This window comes from Balaenoptera ricei, chromosome 10 (assembly GCF_028023285.1).
Source record: "Balaenoptera ricei isolate mBalRic1 chromosome 10, mBalRic1.hap2, whole genome shotgun sequence".
In the NCBI taxonomy this organism is placed as follows: Eukaryota; Metazoa; Chordata; class Mammalia; order Artiodactyla; family Balaenopteridae; genus Balaenoptera; species Balaenoptera ricei.
In genome coordinates this window covers 90,319,288-90,344,717 of record NC_082648.1, presented here as the reverse complement: position 1 = coordinate 90,344,717, position 25,430 = coordinate 90,319,288, and the positions used below count along the sequence as shown (strand labels likewise).

The following is a 25,430-nucleotide window of genomic DNA, read 5'->3' as shown; positions in this document are numbered from 1 at the left end:
GGGTCATCTGAGGAAACACCATCTCTTATGGGGAGTTTTGGGAAATCGAGGATTGAGAGCTGATTTACACAGGATTACATGTTCAGAACCTCTTACAAGGTTAAAAGGCTGGTGGTGGCGAATGGTAGGATGCTGTTCTTTGAAGAAAAAGGTCTTTCTTCTGTATGCTGTGCTCGCTGGCATCAGGAGGCCTCTCCTCAGAGCCTGCTGATACAACTCTTGGCTTCCAACCTGCTTCTGTCTGAAGAAACATTCACGCATCGACATGGATCAACAGGCCGGAGAGGAAGAGGCCCACGGGCCCCGCGGTGGAGCTACCTTGGATTCCCATGGGGCTGGTGCATCATGGCAACTTGCTGGAGTGTTGTCCTGAGTTGGCCAGACTCCTCACAAAGAGCTGGGGGTCATTTAATGAATTAGGGGCTTTGGCTGCAAGGTGGACTCCTGGCTGGTGTCACCGTGGTGATGGCCGGGCACAGCCTTTCTAAGTGAAAGCCGTTTGGTGATCCTGGGGAGCTTTGGACCCGTGGGGCCCATGTGGAGCTGTGCCTTGCCTTGAACTCTGACCGTCAACCAGGCCAGAGCAGGAACGCCCTACGCTGGCCTCCAACTTGACTTGGCTAACCATTCATTTCCACTGCAAGTGGCCTCTGGGCCCCTTGGTAAGAAAAGATCCCCTGAGCTGCCTCTGACTCAGTGCCTTGCAGCTCCCGTGGAGCGGTGGAACGTGGCCGGGTGTGAGATCACACCTGTGAATGGCAGGGAAGCTGCCAGCTCCTGTTGCCGGGATTAGAACTCAAACTTGTTCTCACTAAGTGATGCTAATGCCGTGTTTATGGCCCTGTTTCTTCCCTGCTGCTCAGTCCCCAGCTCCTGACCTCCCAGGACCTCACATGGGACCCTGTAAAAAACTTCATCTGCTTGGAGGGGGCCCATCACACTGGGCTTTGGAGACTGTTTGGGATCCTTTGAGAGTTTCTGTCACCTGCCATGTTTGCCGTCCGTCCCAACTTTATCCACAGCCTCCAGAATCAGCAGCCTCTGGGCTCAGCCCGCCTGGGTTCAAGTCCTCGCTCCATCTCTTACAGGCAGCGTGACTTTGGGCAACGTTTATCTCCTCGGTGCCTTGGTGCCCCTGTACAATGGGGTTGTAGTTAGGACTAAATGAGATAAAGTCCACTGGCACCTGGTTAACACATAATAAATATTAGTTACTGTTATTATTAAGAATATCGCCGCTGCTTTAAAAATGTTGATATGTTAGCCCAAAGACAAAGCACTAATATCTTGTTACTCAAAGTGTGGTCCCTGGGCTGACATCACTGGTGCATCACCTGGGAGTTTGCTAGAAATCCAGAATCCCAGGCCCCACTTTAGACCTTTGGATTCAGAATCTTCATTTTGACCAGATACCCAGGACCCCTTTGAGAGGCACTGTTCTGGAACCCTCTCTTTAGGCTGACAGATGTCAGTCAATGAGCATCATGGGAGGTGGCTGTGGAGGGAAGAGGGTAGTGATTCTTTTGGTTGGAGCCTCAAATACACACAGTCTGCCCGGAATTTTCTCCACTCCCCAAAGCAGCCCAGGAAGATGGCTGACTGCCCTGCTCTGTGTAGGCATGCAGACTGGATATTAATTTTAACCTGTTCTTGCCTCAGTACAAATGTGGGGACGGGGAGGATGTGTGTGGGAGGAATGGGGAGGGGAGAGGCCCGTGTGATGATGCGCTGTGGGCTTGTCACCCCTTTAAGTGTGGCCCAAGACCCTGTATCGCTGTGTCGTTCTGACAGGCCTCGTTATAGTCACTGCCATTCAGTGAACACCTGAGGGCCAGGCACTGTACTTACTTCTCCTCCTTACAACAGCCCCAAGAGTTAGGACTTGCTGACCCCATTTTACAGATGAGGAAAGTGAGACCTGTGAGGTTCAGGTTTGCCTGAGGTCATCCAGCCAGCAAAAGCCTGAGCTTTCATCATACTGCTCTGCTCCCCATAGCCCTGCCTAGATCCCCGAGCTCTTAACATTCGCAACGGCTACTGTGGAAAAGGAAGCCCAGCAGGCTGCAGAGCAGGTAGTTTTGGGTGATTATTCAAAAAAGGAAAAACGACCACTGCCGAAGAGAAGGCTGTTATATTTAACGAGGGATCAGCATTGGCTGGGCTGTTCGCCTCTTAAACAGTCAGGCACCGCAGGGCAGAATTTGCAGGTCCACAGCCATAAGGTTTAATCATTAAACGATAGGGTGGCCTCATTTATAAGGCACACGGTGATGTCTAGACTTGGGAACACTTAGGAAAGGGGCTGGGCTGTGCGTCGGGCTTAAACACCTGAGTTCCCAGCTTCAGTCATTTTGAAGGCAGAGTGAAATCTCTCCAACTCCTGCAGGAACAAACGACTTTTTTTTTGGAGGGTGTATGATTTCAGACATTTGGTAATCTCTTCCTGCTGGGCCCTTTCCTTACCTCTGTCTTTCTTTGCAGATGTGGGTGAAGATTGAGGAAAACTGGGGGGGAGGTTTGCTCCATAATATCGGGCATCTCTGTGTATCTCTTTGGTAGCCTTTGGCCACGAGGGTAATTACGTAATTATTGTGTGAGTTTTGCTTATTGCCCTTGTCCCCTTGTTCCCCCCCCCCCCCCCCCCTTGAGGGCTGGGGCAGAATCATGTTGCATCATGGTATCTCAGCACTGTGCTTGGTACCAGGTGGGCGCTCAAAAGGATTAAGTCAGTGAACAGTCAAAATCCAGAAAGACTGAAGTCGATACCGTGAGTCAGACTTTTGTCTCTAAGTGGGAACATTTGATTCTCCTGTTCACCTGGCAACTATTGGAAGGAGAAAGGGGAAATGGTCCTGAGGTTGCTTTTCAGGTTCCAGTTGTTCATCCTCCTGTCTGGTCTCAGACTCAGGAGCCACGGATGCTCATGTGGGCTCAGCTGTTCTGAGCTTCCAGACAATTCTGATGAGGGTACAATTTAAAGACCCAGGAGAGAGATTCTCCTGCCCTTTTTGCACTTTGGGAACAAATGTGGTCTCCATTCCCTAGACCTTCACTTGCTACCCCACGAGGAAGCAGGAGGAATTCAAGTTTGTTCTCGGGTTGGAGAAAAGGAAGGAAGGCCCTATTTTGGGGGTATTCTCTCTGGGTTAAATGTGGCTGACATTTATTAAGCCCTTATCCTGGGCCAGCCATGTTCTAAGCCATTTAATCCTCATAGGGACCTGTGAGGCAGGTCCTATATTTTCCTGCTTGACAGATGAGGAAACTGGAGCACAGAGAGGTTTTGCAACCTGCTCAAGGTCACACAGCTGGTGAGTGGTTTTAGCCAGGACTCAAGGCCATGTCCTTAACCATCATGCCATGCTGCCTCACCGTGTGCTGGCTCAGTTTATCCTTCAACTTCACAAAGGAGGCACTGCATTACATTACAAGAGCTGCATTTATAGATCTCGTTCTCCTTTTTAAACAACTCTTCAAAAATGTGACAACCATTTTTAGCTATCTGGGTCCTATGGAAACATCCTGGGAACTGGATTTGGCCTCAGGCTGAATACGCAGCAAACAAAGAAGCAGGGTAATTTCAGATGGTGTGGGAAAGGTATAGGGAGAGTATAAGGCCAGGAGTGTCCTTTTCAGGTAGAGGGGTCAGGGAAGGCCTCCCTAAGGGACCGTGGAGCTGAAACTTGAATGATAAGGATGTAAAGATCCGCGGTGTGTAAAGCACTTATCACAGTGTCTGTACCATATATTAAGTGCGTCGTGAATGCCGCTATTATTTCTATCCTTATTGCTTTCGTGGTTGGCCATTCATTGGATCTATGACCTTGGGTGAGTCATCTCCCGCTCTTGGGAGTTGAACTGAATGTCTTCCCTCTGGCCTTGACAGTTGCACAGTTCTAAGTGATTTCTAGCATTTGTCTCCCACCATGCCTTTGAAATAGGGGGCAGAATGAGCCCTCTTTTACACTTTCAATAGAAGATTCATTGTCGGAAGAGGGAAGCTTTTGTGGAGGGACAACCACCATGGCTATTAACATTTATGGAGCCCTTTTAGTTTCCTCAGTGCCGAGTGGGGTGTGATTAGAATGTGGGCACTTTCCTTTTCACACTGGGCTGGAAACATCCCTCTGGCAAATACACCGTGGGACCGTTGGCCTCTCGCTCCATGGTTGGGGGGATTGACACGTCCACTTATTTTCTCACCCCCCAGAATGTCACTACCCTCCCCTGACATTGGATGGTGAAAGAATTTACTTCTATTGTCATTTGACAATAGGGCCTCCCCAAGGCCAAGTTCAGCCTGCTGTATAATCAAAGGGGTAGTTTCACCACTCGGCCCATCTTTAGTTCCTGGAGGAATGTAGGAGTTGGTCCAAGAGCCACCCACATCCTCCACGGTCCTCCAGAGCAAGCTCCCAGGATCGCAGGCCCTGCTCAGATAAAATAAAGCCTTCAAGTCATGTCTTTACATTTGACGTAAGCAAAGGCAGGCATTTCTTGCTGCATCCTGAATGGGGCTGTCGTGAGGGCCTGGGGGAGCTGGGGGGCCTGGCACCCTGGTGAAAGGGGGCCTTGAAGCTGGAAGCTCATTCATCTCTGTGCAGCCTCCTTGTCTCCAGCCACGTGGTCCACCCACACTCTAGGGAGGGTGCTACCTGCCCCTGGGTTTACAGCAGGGCGTCCTGTGTTTCCTGTTTGCTTTCCCCATTCCTCGATTGCCCACGTTAAGTAGGATGCCAAAGAAATCCTAAGTCATCTTCTTGATGTGCCTGTCTTGGTGGTGCTGTTTGATCGGAGTGGTCCCTCCGTTTTTGCTCCAATTCTACTATCACTTCCCTGGTCTGACCTCTCATCCACCTAATAACATCAACCCCTGCTCCCCTGCCCTTCTTCCCTCCTTCCCCCTTCCCTCTCTATGTACCTGCCTCCCTGCCCACACTCAGTGTTTTCTCAGGCCTGCCACGCACCAGGCATGGTTTTAAGCGCTGTAGAGAAAGCAGTGAACAAGATCCCCACTAGTGTAGGGTCAGGTAATGACACCAATACTGATTTAATGACAGCTGGGGAAAGGTCTGCAAAGGAGAAATCCGGGGACCTGCTAGTTGATTTAACCAGCAAAGAGCAAAACCAAGAATAATAAGAGCTTCCTAGGTCTTGTGGTGTCACAGATGGACTGGTTGTATTTTAGAAACATTTCCATGTATAGCGCTGCACGGGGATCTGGTGCCCAGTCGGAAACTGCAGACGCTCACAGGTGTGAGTGCGTTCCTGCTGCAGCCGCCCATGCTTGACCCTGCGATAGGCAAGGTGTGGCCCTGGGCTGCTGCTTGACCCTGTGATAGGCAAGGTGTGGCCCTGGGCTGCTGCTAACAAGGACTTTTTCCTCCAGAGCGCTTCGTGCCTTTGCAATCCGAGGTGTGGTTTTACTTCCTTTCATCCAGGAAAGGTTGCTAAGGTGAGGGTTGAGGTCACAAGAGGACCAGTTTGGAGGGAACTAAGCAGGCTTTCAGAGCTGGCAGCAAATCGATTGGCAGGTTTCCTTGTTACCCATGGATAACCCCCTCCGCCATCGTAGTTTTTGCCCCCCTTAGAGCCAAGGCGGATTAAATTACCAACCAACTTGTTTATGAGCGGAGATGAATTCATTGGCAAACATATTTCTTCCTTATTAGATTCCCATTGTCCTTTAATGTCTTTTTATTTATGTGTTTCTTTTGAGTAATTGCTCTGCGCCTTGGCCCTGGCAACTCTCTGCAGTTTGGATTTGCAGACAACATTGGCACGGAGCTTTTGGAATCAACTGGGGCTGGGCAGGGAGTCTAGCTTAACTTCCTTGGTTTTACTCTGATTTTTCTCAAGCAGGGCCTTTTGGTCGTATCACTTGCTATCAAAGGTGCCTTAGTGAGAGGAAGGATGTAGGAAGGATTTGGCTTCTGAGCAATTGCATCAGCATAGCATAAGCTGGAGTCTTAAAACCCAAGGTTTGAGCAGAACTGGCCTTGAGACAGGCCACGCAATAAAGCCTTTTCTATCCATCACTGCGGCAGCTGCATGGTGGGGCTGAGTGATGCTAATTTCACCTCTCCATGTTTAGTCATCGACACCCTGTAAACCAAGCTCTCCTTTTTTCTTTTTTCAAAGGATCAGGATTCCTAGAGTAAATGAATCTGGCTGTGTGAAGCAGCCCTCTGCTTTGTGGAAAAAAAAAAAAAAAAAAAGCCACCATCCCAAACCCAGGCTGTTAAAACCTGATGTTTTCTGTTGTCTGGAGAAGGGTGTTTTTGCTATAAATGAAAGATGTGACGGGGGTATTTTGAAGCTTTGTTTTGGTTATTGTCGGTTCTGCCAACAAGTAACATCTGTATTTATTTTCCAAACTCTCCCAATGGCTGATTTGCATCTGTTTAGTTCTCTGAGTAACATTTCATTTCCTGACTTTATAGGTTGCTATAAAATCCATTCGTAAGGACAAAATTAAGGATGAACAAGACATGGTTCACATCAGACGAGAGATTGAGATCATGTCATCCCTCAACCATCCTCATATCATCAGTATTTATGAAGGTCAGTGATTTTTTTTTCACCCCCGTATCAGTTACCATTTCTCATACCATGGGGCCTGCCAAGATTTTTAGGTAATTGCCCTTCTGGGCAGGAGCCAAGTATTTTTCCTCATGATGCAAAAATAGCCGGGTGTTATCTCTTATTTGGTTACCTTGAGTGCAACCAGACACATGTAGCACAGCGCACTTTGGTCATAAAATAGCTCTGGCTGGTGCCTTCTTCTATCTTCCCAGTTTCTTGGTGGTTGCTAAGCAACCCACCTTATTGAAAACCAGTATGTGAGACAGCCATGGTTTCTGGAAAATGGCAGTTTTCTGGGTGGCCAAGTAACGGTGGATCTATTGTAAATGTCATTCCCCAAAGCTGGTGCTTCAGGGGTGGTGTCATGAGTTATTCAAAGTTAGCCTTTCTGAGTTAGGAATTAACTTCCAGCAGGTCCAAGAAATGCCAAGAAAGAAGAGGGATCTGTTGGTGTGACAGATTCTTTGCAAATGCAGTTCAAGTTGTTGGTGTTTGTAGAAGGACAGGGAGGGGAAAAGCTTATAAAGGTGCTCATGCTTCAACTCTTTAGTTCCTCGTGGGAAGAAATGGAGAGTATAAACTTCCCAGTCTATCATTTAAAAAAATATCCTTTAAAAAATTACACAAGCAACATGTGTTTATTGCAGAAATGATTGAAATACAACTGTTAAAATTTTTAAAATAATTTCTGTTCTCTCAGTTTGATAAATGGCTCTTTATACATATTTATATTTTTAATCTACTTTTCTATATCTGTATGTGGTTTTTATCCAGAGTTAGATCATACTGTTTATACTGGGTTTTAGCTTGATTTTTTTTCATTTTTTATACCATGCATCTCTTCTTATATCAATAAATATTCCACTATAAGGACATTTTAAAAGGCTTTATAGTGTTCCATTTACGGACATACCATAATTTATTGGATCTATTTTCTTTTGTCAAATATATAAATTGTTTTAAATTTCTGGTTATTATAAACAGGGCTTTAAAGACTCTCCTTGTACATCATGTTTACATTCATTTCTGATTATTTTCTTGTGAAAAATCCCTAGTCTTGGATTTACTGAGTCAAAACATTTCTGTAGAATATTTTTTAATAGATGGTTGAGTCAGAAAAATAAACCTATTTTTAATTTCTGGTCTGTTCATCATAACTTATACAGTAAGGGCTAAGAGGAAACCAGATGGTGACCCTAAAGTTTTTCTGATATTTCAGTTTTCCTTCTTCTGGTTCCCTGCTGGTTTTTGCTATGCTTTTTTTCCACTGCTATTTCTATTTTTGCTCCTCATGTAGAAGTAAATGCTGGTAATATCTTTTATCTTGATTTTTCTAAAGCTCATTTTTGGGACCCTTGGAGATAGGATTTTTAAGGGAAATTTGCATTTATTCAGTCACTTATTCATTCCACAAACATCTCTTGCGGTGAGTCTCAAACTGCAGTCCCTGGGCCAGCAGCATCACCATAAATTGGGATTGTTAGAAATGCAGAGTCCCAGGCCCTGCCCAGGACCTGCCGTAGATATGTAAACAATATATTCTGGGACCAAGGAGGCCCAAGCTTAGAAGTTTTCATGGAAATATATGGCATCCAAGCTGGGCCTTGAAGGAGTTTTTTGGAGGAAGAACTGACAAAAGTAGAATTCCAGGCTGATAAAACAAATCTGAATATGCCTGGTAATTGATGGGAATTTCCAGAAGTGAGAAGTGAGTTGAGATACAAAATGCAGGATGAGAGTGAGTTTTATTAAATGTGGAGTGTTTTTGCTCTGTGTGGCCCGGTTGCCATGGAAACCTGAAGGCCATCATGCATGGTGTGGACCAGTGTGGGTCACGTGCTCTGTGTGCAGTTCTGTGAGATTTCTTAGCCTAGAGCTGGAGGCTTCTTTCCCAGGAAGCAGAGTTTTAATCCAGCATGAAGTTTCCAGTTCTTTATTTGGGAGACGGTCTGTGGTCACAGAAGTCTGGCATCAAGAAGCCTACTTCTGGGGCTTCCCTGGTGGCACAGCGGTTGGGAATCTGCCTGCCAATGCAGGGGACACGGGTTCGAGCCCTAGTCTGGGAAGATCCCACATGCCGCGGAGCAACTGGGCCCGTGAGCCACAACTACTGAGCCTGCGCATCTGGAGCCTGTGCTCCGCAACGGGAGAGGCCGCGACAGTGAGAGGCCCGCGCACCGCGATGAGGAGTGGCCCCCGCTTGCCGCAACTGGAGAAAGCCCTTGCACAGAAACGAAGACCCAACACAGCCATAAATAAATAAATAAATAAATTTTAAAATGGTCCACATCAAAAAAATCTTTAAAAAAAAAGAAGCCTACTTCGTTACTAGCATCATGCCCTCCTTGACCTTGGGAATCCTTCAGGCTGAATGGGGAGCAGGAGTCTGTCCCCCTTCCAAGGGAAGGCCAGAGATGAACCTCAATGGAAGAGCATCCTATTATCAAAGTCAAGGCCTTAGTCCAGCCCCTGCTGGAGGCTTCAAGAAGAGAAGCCCTTCCTTGTAACTTTAAAGATGGGTATCAGCATGAATTAAAGTTCTTTGGGTGACTAGAAATAACTTTCACCAAGGCCTCAGGTGAGAGCTTGGGCTTCAATTCATAAAACCCTTAGAACTGGTTTTAGGGAGTCAGGGAAGAGCTTGAGTTCTCACACCAGACATGAGACTTTGAGCAGGATGGTGGGCCTTTCAGTGCCTCAATGGCTGCACCTATAAAATGGGGATAACAATTCTACCCCCTCCTAGGGTTTATCAGTAGGATTAAATGAGATGATACATATACTGGTAAGCTCAAAAAGGTCATTGTTATGAAGACCCCATAATCATCCTAAGTAGTTCTTAATCTGGGGTCCATTGACAGGGTATTTCATGAGTGAGCTACAGGGGGTCTGTAAATCCTCTGAAATTAAGTATGTAACTATGTTGTCTAAGCCACTAGCTACAGATGGATATTAAAATTAATTGAAATAAAAATTCAGCTCCTCAGACACTTTAGCCACATTTCAAGTGGCTCAACGGCCACATTTGGCTAGTGGCTGCCATATTGGACAGCATCGTAGTTGTGGAAACTGAGGCTCTGGAAGGTTCATGACTCCCTGGGTGTGTTTGTTTGCTAGGGCTGCTACCACAGACTAGGGGGCTTAAACAATAGAAATTTATTTTTTCTTGGATTTGGAGGCTTGAAAGTCCAAGACTAAGGTGTCAGTAGAGTTGGTTTCTTCTAAGGCCTCTCTCCTTGGCTTGTAGATTGCCATCTTCTCCCTGTGTCTTCACATCTGTATGTGTCTGTGTCTAAATTTTTCCTTCTTAGAAGGACACTAATCATTTTGGCTTAGGGCCCACCCTAATGACCTCATTTTAACTTGATTACATCTTTAAAAACTATCTCCAAATAGGATTGCATTCTGAGGAACTAGGTGTTAGGACTTCAACATAGGGTTTTTTGTTTGTTTGTTTGTTTTTTTCTTTTTTGCAGTGGGACCAGGAATATTCAGCTTATAATACTGGGTATGCTGGCTAGTTGGTGGCCCTGGCACACAGGTCTTCTTACCCCACTTGTTTTTTTCTTCTGCCAGGCCTCAGCCCTGTATTTCTGACCTTGTGTCTTGTTTTGCTGGCTCTGCAGCCCACCACTGTGCCCCAGGCATTCCCCCTCAGTCTGGCCTTTTCCCTCCTTTTCAACCCTGGGGTGTGGCAGGGGCAGTGCAGAGGTAGCAATGGTGGTGGGAACTGAGTCTGTGAGTTAATACCCTGGTCCCTCTGTAGCTCACAAAGTGAAAGGCGAACCTTCTCCCTGGAAGCTGATTGGTCGTTTGATGGGCCAATCAGGAGCCTTAGCTGAGTGCAGAGATGTGTTAATTTTCTGAGTGAAAAATCAGTGCCCAGGCATCTAATTGGCTGTTTGGACATTAGCTAAGTGAACTTTACAATTTCTTCTTCAACAAGGACCTTTGTGATTTAAAAGACACACACACACACACACACACACACACACACACACACACCCATCCTAGCAAAAGCAGCAGTAGCAGTAACAATAATAGCAGCAACATGACAAAGCAATGTTGCGCCTAACCCTGTACGTTTAGGACCTTTGGGGTTTCATGTGGGGAATGCACCATTTTGGACTGTACAATCAGGTGATATTGAAATAGCTAGTTCCAGAGGAATAATTCATTCATTAAAAAAACTAAGTGCCTACTATGTGCCAGGCTCTGTTCTAGGTACTAGGAATGCAAAGGTGAACAAGACAGGCTCTGGGCTATGGAGCTGAAATTTAGTGAATAGACAAGCGAACAGATAAGTGACTTTTGAGCTGAGACCTGAATAGAATGAGAAGTGAGCCCTTCGAAGACCTGGGCATTCCAGGCAGAGGGAACAGTATGTGCAGATGCTCAGAGGAGGGAAGCAGCTTGTGTTGTGAGAAGTGACAGAGGGTCTCTGAGACTGAGGGACTGAATAGGGTGGCAGGAGAGAGGAAATTGGAGAGGGCCAGATTTTGACCACATTGGCTAAAGGAAAGAGTATGGATTTTTTACACCAGGAGTAGGGGGATGCCACTGGTTTTGAGGAGGGAAGTAACATTTTTAAATTAACACTTGAAAATAATACTAATAATAGCTTGGAGTTATTGAGTGTTTACCCTGTGCTAGGATATGTGTATGTATGATCTCATTTAATCCTTATATCCATGAAAGATGAATTGTTAAGATCCCTATTTTATGGTAAGGAAAATTCAGCTTGGTGGCTAAGTGCATTTTCCAAGGTTATACCAACTACTAGTAACTGGTAAATCTGAGAGTTGAATTTAGCAACACTCTGAAGCTTCTGCTGCTGATACTAACCAGGTATTTGGTGGTCTGCAGCGACCCCTAATTGGGGGCAAGCCTTGTCCTAAACCCTGTGATACAGATAATTCCTGGCCTTCATAGAGGTTACTGTCTTAAATATGTGAGAGTATTAAATCCCAGCTTGGTGGGTATTTTAGAGAATATTTCTGCATACATCTCAGGAAGAAGCTTGGGTCCCCAGTCCAGTAAATTCATAGGTCAAGTGTTTTCTAAGCTGCAGTTCATGGAAATGTAAGTTATTTGTATAATATTCACAGTACCTGCAGGCTCATAAAATCTGCAGCTTCACTGAATCAGTGCTGCTGTTCACCAGATCTCAAAAATAATTCCTTTTAAATGTTTCTTTCTCAAACCAGATCCTGGGGTTGCTCTCCTATTGACATGTAGGTGAAGGTGATTGACCCTCAAATTTGTCAACTCTGTGTAAATACACAAACCATAACTGGCTTCTAATGCTAAGTAAATAAAAGAGGATAGACATACACCTTCTAGCGTGTGATGCTAAGGGTAACCTAATCGAGAGAGAAAAGGAAGAAAGAAATCTCTGGCACCATCTTGGGATGGACCCCTGTTTTCAGTCAAAGGAATTCCATTCTCTCAGCAGGGAGGTAATTGACAATAAGGAAAGAACAGCTGAAAAGGAAGTGCCCCAGAGCTTTCAACTTGGTTGCCTAGGATGGAAGAGATAAAAACGGTTTTTGCCTGGGGTTCTGATTTCAGGACCCAAGTTCAAACATCAAAGGCACATTGTCTCACCCCCATTTCCCCTTTGGAAGCCCAGGAGACTCAATCTGCAAAACCACGAACCAGCATCTTGCTGCACAACACTTCAGGGAAACAGCACAGTCCAGCATGTAAAAGCAAAAAGGTGGGGAGTGGGGGAGATTGGGCCGGTGCCTTCACTTTTATGCTCTTGGTTTTTTTTGTTCCTGGAAATCTCTTTTCTTGGCCCTGCAAGATTACATCTCTCTCTCTCGGCCCTTTTTTGCATTGTGATATGCTGGACTGGCCAGACCTTTCATCACATCCCCTGTCTTAGGTAAGGGTGAGCCTGGCTTTCTGGGACAAAGTAGGATGGCTATTTGGCATTTGTCAGCTGTGATCTTTTGCCTTTGGGAGGGTCTCTCAAACTTCAAAAACACAGTAGCAAGCAAATGTGTTTCTTTTAATAATCATGTGAGTTTCATGCCCTGGCTCCTTGAGCCTTAAACCTGCTGCCCATGAGAAGACGTAAAAGAGTCTATATTCTACTGAATTCTCCGAACTCCTACTGTGGAGACATTTTGGATGAGTTTACTATCAGTTAAAAGCTCCTCCCAGCTTCTTAGAAGTATACATTACAATATACTTTTTTAAGCTACCTGTGCCTTATGAGATTCCGATAGATCTTTCTGGAAGGGGATATAGTTCTTGCCTCTTGGTGAAAATCACTGCTTTAAAAATCTAGGTTCTGATGACGGGCATTCCCGCCTTCTCCTCCCTTGCAACTTGCGGCCAGAGGCAATGGGGCCAGTGCAAGATGTTTCCACAGAACCCAGCAGAGGTCCTGGAGTGAGAAACTTTTGCTGCCCCTGGAAGAGAACCCCTTGAGGATGGCAGGATCCTGATAAACTGCCGAATAATACACTTGAGCGCGATTCTCAGAGGGTGACCCAGGACCAGCAGCGTCAGCATGTCCTGGGCCCCATCCCAGACCCACTGCATCAGAAACCCTGCAAGTGGACCTGATGTTCTGTGTAATAACCAGCCCTCCAGGTGACTCTGATGCACTCAAGTTTGAGAAGCACCATATTAGAAAAACCCCTGCTCAGTAGGTTAGAGACTAAAGCAGGGCTTCATTGCGAGCATCAGTGATTTGGAAATACCTACAATGGAAGCGGTTAACATTTTTCTTCTCTGGCTCAAGTGACTTAATCCAGGGTTTTCAGGCAGCAGGCAAATCCTCATTTAGGCTCTTTCGAAGCCAAGGGATAGCTGATTTGATCTAACAAGGTCTGTGGGTCACTAATACTACCCCGTGTTCTTATTCATTTGCTTACTTAATCATTCAGTCATTCATTTTACAAAGATGTATTGAGCACCTATACTCCAGGTACTGGTCTAGCAGGGTGAATATGTATGCATTGTCCAAATGGGCTTAGATTTGAATGAATCAGTTGCTTTGCCAATTGCTACTGTGTGACCTTGGGGTAGTGACTTAACCTCTCTGAGGCTTGGTTCCCTTAGCTATAAAATGGGGTCAATAGCTAGCTACTTTATAGATAAGATTGTGAGGATTAATTAAGATAATGAATAAAATGGCTAAGCATGGTCCCAGGTTCATGCTCAATAAACCGTACTGATCATTCTTGATGTGATGTTAGTTAGAGATCTGAGAGGTCCTTTCTGGCTGGAATAGAAACTTCTGTTGGGAGGTGGTAGCAGAGAAGGTTGAGACCAGATTGTCCATTTCAGTGATTCTGAACTCTGGATGCACATTAGAATCTCATGGGGCGTTTGCAAGAAGAAATGCTGATGCCTGGGCCTCACCCCTAGGGATTTCAATTTAATTGGCCAGTCTGAGAAAGATGGGCTTGATACTCCAACCAGGAGGAAGTGAGCCCTGCTCTAGAAACTTGTCTTGGTCCGATCGTTTGTCATCAGTGGATTCCAGAGCAGAACATGTGTCTGGCAGCTGTCACCAGTGAGCCGTGGGCGATACCTTTGGGCTTGGGTTTCCTTCCTCAGCCATTTGGTTGCTGCCCTCGTCAGGGACTCAGAGCCCCGTGAAACAGTTTGTTGAACTTGGCAAAGTGGTGTATTATGCTTGTGTTTACTCTCCTGAACCCATGGCGAATTGCTGAGCATTTTAACACACTCCCTCTGCTGTCAGATTCACAAGTTCCACATGAAGTCTCTTCAGACTGCATCCAAATGAAGGACCCACCCCCTGTTAATCACACAGCTCCAGAGAGTTTTCTTCACTTATAATCAGACAAACAAGCTCTTGGGCTGTGAATCTGTCCAGTCACGTTTCTAATGAGTTTCCTATGAAGTTAGCTATTTGACCTTCGAGTGTATTATTTTCATTGTTTTCATTTGATTACACCCAAGTCATTTTTCTAGAGGCTGGAGATTAGAAATAAAACAACCCAACACGAATGCTACTCCCTGGCTGTCCTGCCTCGCCCTCTTGGGTTTCCTGGAATTCAATATTTTCTAGTGCCTCAAATAACACCACTTGTACTTGAAGCTAATTTTTAAAGAAAAAAAAAGGAACTGTATTGCCATGTAACTTAGGGTCTTTTGAAATGAACTGGGATGGCTCTGTTAATTTGCCGAGGCTGCAAATTAGGAAGGCTCATGGAGTGTAGAACGGGGGGTCTCTACAATGACCATACCCTACAGAGGAGATTTGGATATTGAAAGGGGGATTGGAGCAGATGATCTCTAACTTCTAGCTTGCAGAGTTTGAGGTTTTTTTGATTTGGGAATTTGTGCTCCGCCCCCTCCAGTGACTTCTGACAGTGGGTTCATCTGGTAGGTATGGCTCCAAGATTGACATCTGTGCTTTGGAACACCACTGGGGCCTGAAGAATGGACCGCAGTCAAGAGAACCAGGCTTGCGGAGTCCTTTGATGTCTTTGAGTGTTAGTTCACTCTTTCCTCTGTTCTCCTACCCCTCTCCCATCCCTCAAGGGCACAAATGCAATCTCAAGTGTGGATTCTGCCAATGCAGATCCACAATAATCCTGGATTTGATCCAGGCATGTCTTCGTTTGTTCTTCTTTCTTAAACTAAGATTTGCTGCCTAATAATAACAGCTGACACTTACATGTCTGCTTACTGCTGCGTGCTGGGGTAATCCTCACAATGAGGATAGAAGCTTCATTTTAACAGAGAGAGAAACTGAGGCAACAGAAAGGTTAAGTAACTTGCCAAGGTCACTCAGATGGGTAAATGGCAGGACCTGGATTTGCACCCAGGTAGCCTGGCTTCAAACCCAGGTAGCCTGGCTTCGAGAGTCAAGCTCTTAAGCTCTGCACTCTGCTGCCCAACGAAGCAGACTAGAATTTAGGGTTGACAAGATAGTCCTGAGCCATACCTCAGGGTCAAGCAGTGGCTAGAACCAGAGGTGTGATGACCACAAGTTTGTCTTTTCCACCCTAAGTGATAAGGGTGGGATGAAACCATATAACAAAGCCACCTGTGGGGATTTTCAGGAGAGGGAGACTAAGGCTGTTTTCACAGAGGGTGGGATTTCTGTCCCTTCACTGTGCAAATTGGGGGAGCATGCTTTTTTCCAGAAGTTCACTGTGGAGGAGGGTGGAGTCCAATGGTTGGTCCTACATGGCGCCCTGATTCCTTCTCCCACACAGCCCCTCTATCCTGGTCATGTCCCCTGCCCTCCTAGTATTTGCTATTGGTCTCCCCAGATAGCACTAATAAATGGTACTTGGCCAGCCTTTGACATCTGCTCTTCCTAGGGTAGCTTATACACTTTCTTTCATTTCGTCCGCCTTCTGTGGAGTCCACTGCTGGCGGTGGTTGGCCTGCTTGACTCTGGTTCTCCTTGGGCATGCCAACCGACATCCAGAAAGAGTTTTGGTTTAAGAAAAGACAATGAGTGAACTAAAGAGCCTTTCATTGTCCAAACCAGGAAACACATTGAGTCAACTCTGACCAACTCACTGATGATGGGAGAGCTGCCAGTCTAGGTTAATTTTCTCACTCTCACTGCCCTGGGCTTTCAGACTTAAGGGGTTAGAGGACCATTTTATGAAGCTCTGAGCCCATGAGGTGTCTGAAATTTAGTTCTGGGGAGGGAACTCTTAAAGTATGAATCTTGTATTGACTAAATGACCCAATTAGGCTGCAGACAATTCTTGCCAAGGAAAGATCACTCCATTTCTGAAATGAAAAAGAAAATGACTTTCTGGGAGGATCCTCCTGAACTTTAGTAAAAGAGCACCCTGAGGCGTGGAATGGTACTTCTCTCTGAGGGTTTAGGAAAGTAATAAAAATGCTGCTATTGTGAGGAGGCCCTGCCATGGAGCGAATGGCAGCATCCTGGAACTGATTTAGGAGATGGGGTCGATGGAAGGCAAAGGCATGAAGAGAATTCTGACTGGTCCATTCTAGGCTCTTGGCCTTTCACTTAAAACGAGCAGACGAGTCTTCCTCTCTTGAGGTTACATGTTAAGCAGAAAGAGAGCCTCCATTTTTTATAACCTGCTTCTCATGGAACGTCCTGTTAATTGATTCTCACCCTCTCCCTCCCCAAGCCCATTTTCTTCCTAAATGGCCTCGTATTTGGCTCTCAATGACCAGTGGATGGTTGAAATCCCAAGATCTCCTTACTCATTGGCGTCTCTCCCAGGTCAGGCCACTGTTTTTATCGTATGCATTTTCTCAAGTTATACAAGTTGTGTTATTAACCCCAAGGGAGGGAATGGTTAGGAGTTGGGTAATTAGCGTGGTTGTGAAAGCCAGACAATCAGAAGGCAGAACTGGACTGTCAAACTGAACATCTGATGAAATTCAGAATTAATTGGGAGAAGTAGCTGTTACTATAGCAGCCAATTCCCACTCTCCCTTGAAATGGAAAATAAACGGAAAACAAGAAGAATAATTCAAGTTGGTATCCGGGAAGAAGGCCCTTCTGCGGAACAGTAGAAGAAAAAGGAGAGAGTCTGGATAGTTTAGGATATGCCGAGACAACGGTAAAACCAGCTTGTGTGAACATAACCCAAGGTGTTTTTGATGGTTCGGTTCCACGCCTGTTTTCTCTAGGAATCTCCTCAGGCCCACTCAGGCTGCCTCACCCATCGTTCTCGCTGCTCATCTGGGGACTTAAAGTCTGTATCCCACAGGTTAGCATTTGATTTATTTTATAAGTACCAGTTTTATACAACTAGAGAGCAACTCCTTGAGAACAAAGACCGTCTTATGCTACATTTGTATCTCCTTTAACACATAGCAAAATGTTCAGATAAATGCTTCAGATAGGCTGATAAACAAGCATTGTCAGAAAAGGGAGTGATGTTGGTTCTCTTTAATGAAGGAGAATCTTTACTGAGTATTAGGCAAGGAGAGTAAACCTATGATGGAGGAAAGTGGTGGGGAGTCACGGCAAGAACATAAGCTTTCAAGTCGCCCACATTTGGGATCAGATCCTTACTGGTTATCTGCTCAACAGACATGCATACAGAGGAGCGTCAAAAGACACACACAAGAACGTTCATAGCAGCATGATTCGTAATGACCCTCACCTGGAAACAACCCAAATGCCTCTCGCCAGTAGAATGGATAAGTAAGCATGCCACACTCACAAATTGGAGTACTCTGCAGAAACGAGGATGGACGATCTTTGACTACATGGAACGGCATGGATTATTCTTACAAATATAATGTTGAACGAATGAAGCCAGATGCAAAAGAATATACTGTATGCTGCATGATTCCATTTTTAGAAAACTCAAAATCCAAAACTAATCTATGACATTGGCTTATATACATATCCTTGGGGAGATGGTTAGTGACCGAAGAGGACGTGCGGGGCGCTGGCCACATTGTTTCTAGATCTGAGCGCTGGTCCTCTGTTTAAGACGTAGGGATGATGTTAATGTCTCACAGGATTGTTAGTAGTGGATGTGGCAATCCATGGCATGCGGTAATTGCTCAGTAAGTGGTAACGACGGTGGTTATGAATCAGCCTTCTAGGAGAGGAGAGATCACTGTCTGGGGAGGCTCTTGGGGTGATGCGAGCCCTGCACTCTTTCATGGGTCCAGGATCCTGGATGCTACCCTGTCCCTTGTTCCATCTGTTTACTGTTCTTGGCGACGTTTGGTCGCGTGTCTGTCAAGCTCCTCGTGGGCGTTCAAGGCCTCTGTGTTTCGTTCACAGTCTGTTGCTTCTTTCTCTTGTCTTAGTCCCTGGCACCTGCCCGCTCTGGTGGTCCTGCTAACGGCGCTCCTGTCCCCCCTTCACTCATGTTGCTCCTTCTGCCGGGCTGACCTTTCCTCCCCTTCTCACCCTGGTAAAGATTTCTTCCAGTATCCCCAGTGCCACGCACGTCATGGGTGCTTCATAAAGTTTTTGTGGCTCTACTAAAAACCTGGGTATGCACCACATGGACCTGGCCCCTGCGCTGTGGGCTGACTCAAGTTGAGCTCAGTTTCTATTCAGGGGTTTAATTTTCCTGGTAGGCTTGGCATGTCAAGGGCCATAGTTTTCCCTACCATTCTGGAGCCACCGGGCTTCTGGGTAGAACTGTCTGGCCAAGAGACACAGGCTTTCAGTTTTCAGAAAGGAAACCCTTCCCAACTGGTGGAAAATAAGCTTTTGCTTAGTGACTAATAACAAAAACACAGACAAGATTTCTGGGCTTATAAATAACCAGTTGTAAAAGTGCCCAAGGGAAGCAGCCCTTTTTGCCAGAAGAATGGCTGAGTGTTCCTGTCACCTGGCGGATAGGGACCTCACCGCGGGCAAGGAGTTGTGGGCCGGGGGTGCGGAAGCCGGTCATTCTTCAGGACGAATTCCCAAGGCCTTGCTGTTATACCTTATAAATCCTGGGCTATTCTGGAAAAATCATAGTTGATCTCTAAGGTTCTTCCTGCTCGAAAATCCTGTGATTCTGCGGAGCCACAGCACGTTTTAAAGAGTGATGCCGTCCGGGAGAGGAAAGTCTTAGGGTTTTGTTTGCCAGAGCTGCCTAAGAGGCAGATGAAGTAATTATGAGAATAGCTCCCATTGACTGAGCAGTGGCCAGGGCACCGTGCTCAGGGTGCTAGGCCCATGAGCTCACTGAATCCCCCCATTATCGTGTGAGGAAGTTGTTAGCCTCATTTGACTGAGGGAGAGACTGAGCTTCAGAGGGGTTGATGTATATGGATAGCAGTATAGGGGCTAAGAGGGTGGAGGGTGCCATCGGACCGTGGGCCCAGGCCTCGAGCTTGCTTTGTGGCCGTGGCAGTTATTAACCTTGCTGTACCCGGGCTTTCTCATCTGTAGAACAGAGATACTCATAGGACCAAAGCCATATGAAATAATTCGTGCAAAATGCCATGGGTACAGTGCCTGCACATAGTAGGCCTTCAGTAAATGCTGCTGTTATTAGGAAGGGCTCAGGAAGCTTCATGTATAATACCGCATGGCCTCCTGGATGAATCACTGATGCCCCAAGTCTAGAAATGTTGTTTGCATTTAGCTAATTTAGGGTTGCAATCAGGGCCTTGACCCTGACTCCAGCTGCTTCCTGCTGGAGGACTGGGGGTGGGATCTCAGAGCCAGGCCTGGCCCCGTGGACAGTTCTCTTGCCCGGCTGCCCACCAGCCCTACCAGCAACAGTGAGGCTATCGCCTCGTCCATCCATTGTTTCCCAAACTGGCTCCCAGTTAGTTCAGTAGGAGTACTGCAGTGGCCAAATCGCCCTGCAAAACTCAGAGTTAAAGAAACTAGGTTCTCCAAGGGGTGATCATGTATTAGCATTTTCCAAATATTTTACCTATGTTTTACCATGGAACCCTTCTTTTCCTCCAGAATGTCTTGTGGGACTGGTGTTCCATGAAACATGCATTGGGAACTGTTCCCCAGCCCCCTCTCCAAATGCAGTCAGCAAAGAGGCAAGAGTGAACAGAGGGGAGATCATTCAGAAGGGGGTGGCCGGGGACGTGAGACAGGTGGACAGGGTCAGGCTCTGTTTTAGAGGTAGGACCAGCAGGACTTACTGATGGAGGCTGTTTAGTAAAATATTTGACATATTGAACTGTGTCGAACTGAATTGTGTTTACATCTCCTTGATACCAAGTTAGCGGGTTGGAAAGGGATACATCTGGTCACTGAAACGGTCCTTTTGTCTGCGTGCAGCCAGTGACCCACACCTTCTGATGGTCACTGAAGGGGCCAGTGGCTTTGACCTCCTTCAAGGATGCAGCAGACCAGACTCTTTGGGGGTGTGAGGCTCCTTGTTTATTTCCCCGTCAAAGTACTTTCCCTCTTCCTCCTCCTCCCTGCCCCCACTGGTTTTTAAAATTAGAAAACCCGCTGCCCTCTCCAGGGCCTATCACTCTATCATTTTTAGAGGCTGAGCCGTGCATCTTGAGGCAGCTTTTCCAGTTTCCAAAGTTTATTGTTAATGAAAAGCGCACAACAGGCTGAAATCCCTGGCAAGAGCCAAAGCTGCAGGGTACACCGAGGCCAGCAGATGCAGGAGCAGCCAATTTTTATCTGGCTGTTCCCTCTCCTCCTCCTCCCTGCCCTCCTCCTTCTCCCTTCGTTTTATCAGAGAGGTTTGGCGGGACTTGAAGGAGCCAACAAGGAACTGGAGGAGCCTGAGCTTCTAGCAGCCAGTGACAAGGTATGGGAGGACAGGGAACCCAGGCTGGGAGCGCGTTCCAGTTCATCGAGTGTGTCTGGCTCAGTGCTAGGCCCTGGGGTCCCATAGTAGTGATACCAACAATAATAACTAACATTATTGAGTGTATGCCCTAAGTACAAGCCTTGTTGTAAGCATTTAACATACCTGATATCAATAAATCCTCCCAACAATTCTAGGAAGTACTTACTGATATTATTCACATTTTACCATTGACTAAAGTGTGAGGCACAGAGAGGGTAAGCAACTCCCCCAGAGTCACACAGCAAGTAAGAGGGAGGTCTAGGAATCTACTTAGGAGTGTCTGATTCCAAAACTACAGTTTTTACATCTCCAGGTCCAGGCTCACAGTCCCGGCAGAGGAAATAAATATGTAAATCAACAAATATATCCACACAGTTTGAAAGTGCTGTGTTGCAAGTATCCATTATGAGAGGTAGAAGGGAGGCAACATGGGCATCAGATTTGAGTTCATCCTTGACTGATGAGTTGGAGTGTCCCTGGCAGGTAAGACAGGTGGGAGTAAAGGCAGAGGGCAGAGCATGGAGGTGGGAAACAGCAATGTGTTTGTGTGTGATTGGGAGAAACAGTGAACAGTCTGGCATCAGTGGGCATAGGGGGCCTGACAGGCTGTGGTAGAAGCCGACGAGATGGAGGGAGGTAGGTAGGGGTCCTTCAGGGAAGGAGGGTCTTGGGTACCCTACCAATGTTTTTATACCACATCCCTTGGAAGGATGGATTTCAACACAATTATTATTTTGTCTTTGCTCAAAGGACGTCTTATGTGACAGCCCCAACTATAAAGCAGATAGCAGTGGAGTGGCTTTGGCTGAGGTGGAGCTGAGGACCTAGAGCCCGTCCTTCATGATCTCCCCTGACCTACCCCCATGGGCATCTGCCTGGAGCTCCTAGGACTCAGTCGAGCAGAGTTTGAGCATTACTGCTAGAGAATATCAGGTCTGGGGAGACAGAAGCATTTAGTGCCATGTAGTTATTTAGTATAATGATCCAGAATGCATTTATGAAGTTTTGAATTCCCTCATTTAATAAATATTAATTGAGCCCCTTTGCCAAAAGGCATTGAGTGCTGGGGATACATCAGTGAATGAAATAAACCAACCCTCATTTAGATTCTAGTGAGGTAGACAGAATAAATGCACAGACTAGATATGTAATAGGGCTAAAAGGGGTCCATAGGACATGTAGGACGTGGTGGCCACATTTGGAACTTTGAGTTTTATTTTGAGTGAGATGGAAAGTCTGGAAGGTTTTGAGCAAAGAGACGACAAGTTTCACCACCCGTTTTGGGGTCTGGGTAGCTGGTCCATATCAAATGGTTAATAAATGGTAGTCGTGTTTGTTGTTCCCCACCTACAGGGAGGCAGTTCTGGTGGGAGGGTCTTGCGAGAAATGAACCTGGTTAAGGGAGTAGTGGGGTCCTCAGAAGAGAGAGGCACATTCCCCGTAATGTAACAGACGCAAGTCCAGTAACAGCAGCGATGATGTCATTGCCCACCTGGCTGGGAAACTTGCCCATCTCCTCGTGACGCTGTGGACTGATTTGTTTGTCCAGCGACATCTCTGTTGTCCCCTCTCGCACGGTCTGTAGTCATTACTGAGCTTGTCAGTTGAACAGGGTGTTTGTGTATCGCCGTTCCCCCCGCAGTGTTCGAGAACAAAGATAAGATTGTGATCATCATGGAGTACGCCAGCAAAGGGGAGCTGTACGACTACATCAGCGAGCGGCGGCGCCTTAGCGAGAGGGAGACCAGACACTTCTTCCGGCAGATCGTCTCCGCCGTGCACTATTGTCACAAGGTACGGCTGGCCCCACCACAGCTTTGGTCACAGACGGTTTTCATGGCACCACGTGATTCTGTTCATATTATGAAGGTGACATCTGTTCATAGTAGTATGTGTAGAGAATTCATAAACTAGAAAGAAGAAAATCACCATCACCCAGAATCCCAGAATCCAGGGATAACCCGCTATTGACATTTTTGTTTGTTGTTTTCCAATCTTCTTCCCCCTACTCCTCACATTTATTTTTCATTTAAATTTTTAATTTTGAATCGTTTTAGATTTACAGCAGAGTTTCCGAGATAGTACAGAGAGTTCCCATGTACCTCTCACTCAGTTTACCCTAATGCTAACATCTTACAGGACTGTAGTACACTTGCTAAAATGGAGACACCCACATTCGTTTATTGCTATTAACAATACTCCAGATTTTACTCGGATTTCGCCAGTTTTACACCAGTGACCTTTCTCCCTTCCAGGATGCAATCCACATGCAATCAATGTGGTACACATTGCATTTATTTTTACATTTCTGTCTTGCTTTTTCACTTAGGATTTTAATCTAAACATTTTCCTATGTTACTAAAAAGTCTCTGGAATTATTGTGATTGTTGGACACTTAGGCTGGTTCTAATTTCTGGTTATTAGAAATAGCGATTGACATCTTTATACATTAACCTTTTATCTCTCATTTGAATAATTTACTAAAGAGAAATTCCAGAAGTGCAATTAGCGGGCCATAGGTTCTGAACCTTTCTATGCCCTGGTTTCTTTTCCTTGCATAGGTTATATCCACAGAGGTTACATACACACATGTACAATTTTATTGCAACACAACTAATGGGATGTGCTCTTAATCCAGCCAGTTTAGCTACCCTTGGTCTCTGGAGAAGGGAATGAAGTACACAGATAGTTCCAAGCCATACTTCAACCAATTATTATTTATCATTTTAGTCCTGATTTCCATCCCATTCATACTTTCCCCCAGAACTGTCACACCTGGAACAGTCCTTCACTTTGAGGACAGTAGTGATTTGAATCCAACATGCCATCCAAAATAGAGTCAGCTTCTTCATTTAAATGATTGCAACACGGGGCCTTCTGGTTTGTTAAATATTCTGGTTAATTGAGAACGACTCTGGAATGATCATCTTCTAATTACTTACAATCTAAAACCCTTAACCCATGTGGACATTATTTGACTTCTCTCTGCTGACTCGAAAGGCACTGATGATTCAGGTCGTACAGTGTTTTGTATTTTATCATCAGGCATCATCATAAAGCACCACAGATCCTGTTTTCATTATTTGAAGTGTGTGAAACTTGGATTTTGTATGAATGGGGCTTTAGTAGGCTCATTCCATCTTATGAAAACTGGGATTGCAACAGTGTAAACCAAACTACTCCCAATATTTAAAATTAAACAAAATCAGCTACCTTGCATTCCGTATCTTTCCTCCAGGAGCCCTGGTTTGTGCATTACTGAATCCCTGAAGGTTTGGGTTAGAAACAGTGGTAGAAATACATGTTTTCACCTCTCCAGTCAGTGTTTTTAGAGATACTAGGAACTGTCAAATAGAAAGGAAAATAAGCAATAAAGTACCAGCTGTGAACATGCAGATTCTGAACTAAAGAAATCCTGAATGAAAGACAAAGAATTCCTAGCCAGTTGGTTTTCTTGAAAGGGCAGCTTCAATTGCCAAGGTCCTTTATGCTGAATGATGTTAAAAATGTCCTCCCAGCCCCAATAGCTGGTTCTTTCAATTCCTCTTCCCCTGCTCACCCATCCCCTTAAAAGATCATTGGATTTTAAAAAGAATTGAGCAGGACAGTTGTTACTGCTGTATAGACCAACAGCCTATTGGTTAAGGACTTCTTTTCACCATTCAGCTGGCTGTCTGCTTGTCACTGGGCTCATCTGCCAGCTCTGCCAGCATTTGCTTGAATGGAAAGGTCCCGCAGTATGGCGGCGGCTTGCTTTGGTCTCAGTGGCCTCTCCCACCTTCACCCTTCACTCCACACTGAGTCCTGCCCAGCCGAGAGGAACCTTCCCTCCCAGCTGCTGAGGAAATAACCCTTGGGAATGCTTCTGTTATCCTCAGGACAGATCTGCATGGTTTCCTGGGTCAGAACAGATTGAGCCAGGCACTGGGGAGACAGGTAGACAGACAGACAAGCAAGGTCTGTGAGCCCCACATTCCGAGTCCCCAGCAGAGAAATCTGCTGCTTCCCTGGGAATCGCATCACAGACAGACAATGTTTGCCACTGCCTGGGACTATATGGCTTTCACACAGTGGAATTGCATTCTGACAAAGAATCCCCCCGCTGTTTTACAGACTCTGGGGGAGAATGGATTCCTGTCATTTTTCCCTTAACCACACAGCAAGTGACTAATGCTCTCCTGTCGCTGGTGCTGTGCTGGTCGCTGGCAGGGAGCTTCATGACAGTGAGAGAGGCCCTGAAGGATGGGGGCGAAGACCACCGGCGCTGACGCATTTCTTTAATCTGTCAAAGATTTCCCTTTGCTCACTCTCCTCCTTCCTCCCCCTCTCCCACTTTCTCTCTCATCCCAACTGCTCCCATTCAATTCCCTGCCTGTCTTCTCATTTCAGAATGGTGTGGTCCACCGGGACTTGAAGCTGGAAAATATACTGCTCGATGACAACTGTAATATTAAGGTAAAGCTCTTGCCTCATTGATTGATACGCCAGACCTGGGGATTACAGCTGGTTGAAGGCTTAAACTCTGCTCCAAGCTGCAGCCTACGAATAAGGCGGCCCCTTCCTTCCCGGCAGGCGGGTGGGGAGAATCACTGGGTTTGAGCCCTCAGTTCA

General features: G+C 46.1%; 1 protein-coding gene across 1 annotated transcript in view; it reads left to right on the top strand.

The window, feature by feature from the left end:
- Positions 1-25,430, top strand: part of NUAK1 (NUAK family kinase 1) — a 69,306-nt gene that overhangs the window by 23,890 nt on the left and 19,986 nt on the right. The window contains exons 2-4 of the mRNA XM_059936812.1: positions 6,444-6,564; positions 22,462-22,613; positions 25,209-25,274. Of these exons, the coding sequence (XP_059792795.1) occupies positions 6,444-6,564; positions 22,462-22,613; positions 25,209-25,274 (339 nt within the window). The remainder of the gene's footprint in view (positions 1-6,443; positions 6,565-22,461; positions 22,614-25,208; positions 25,275-25,430) is intronic.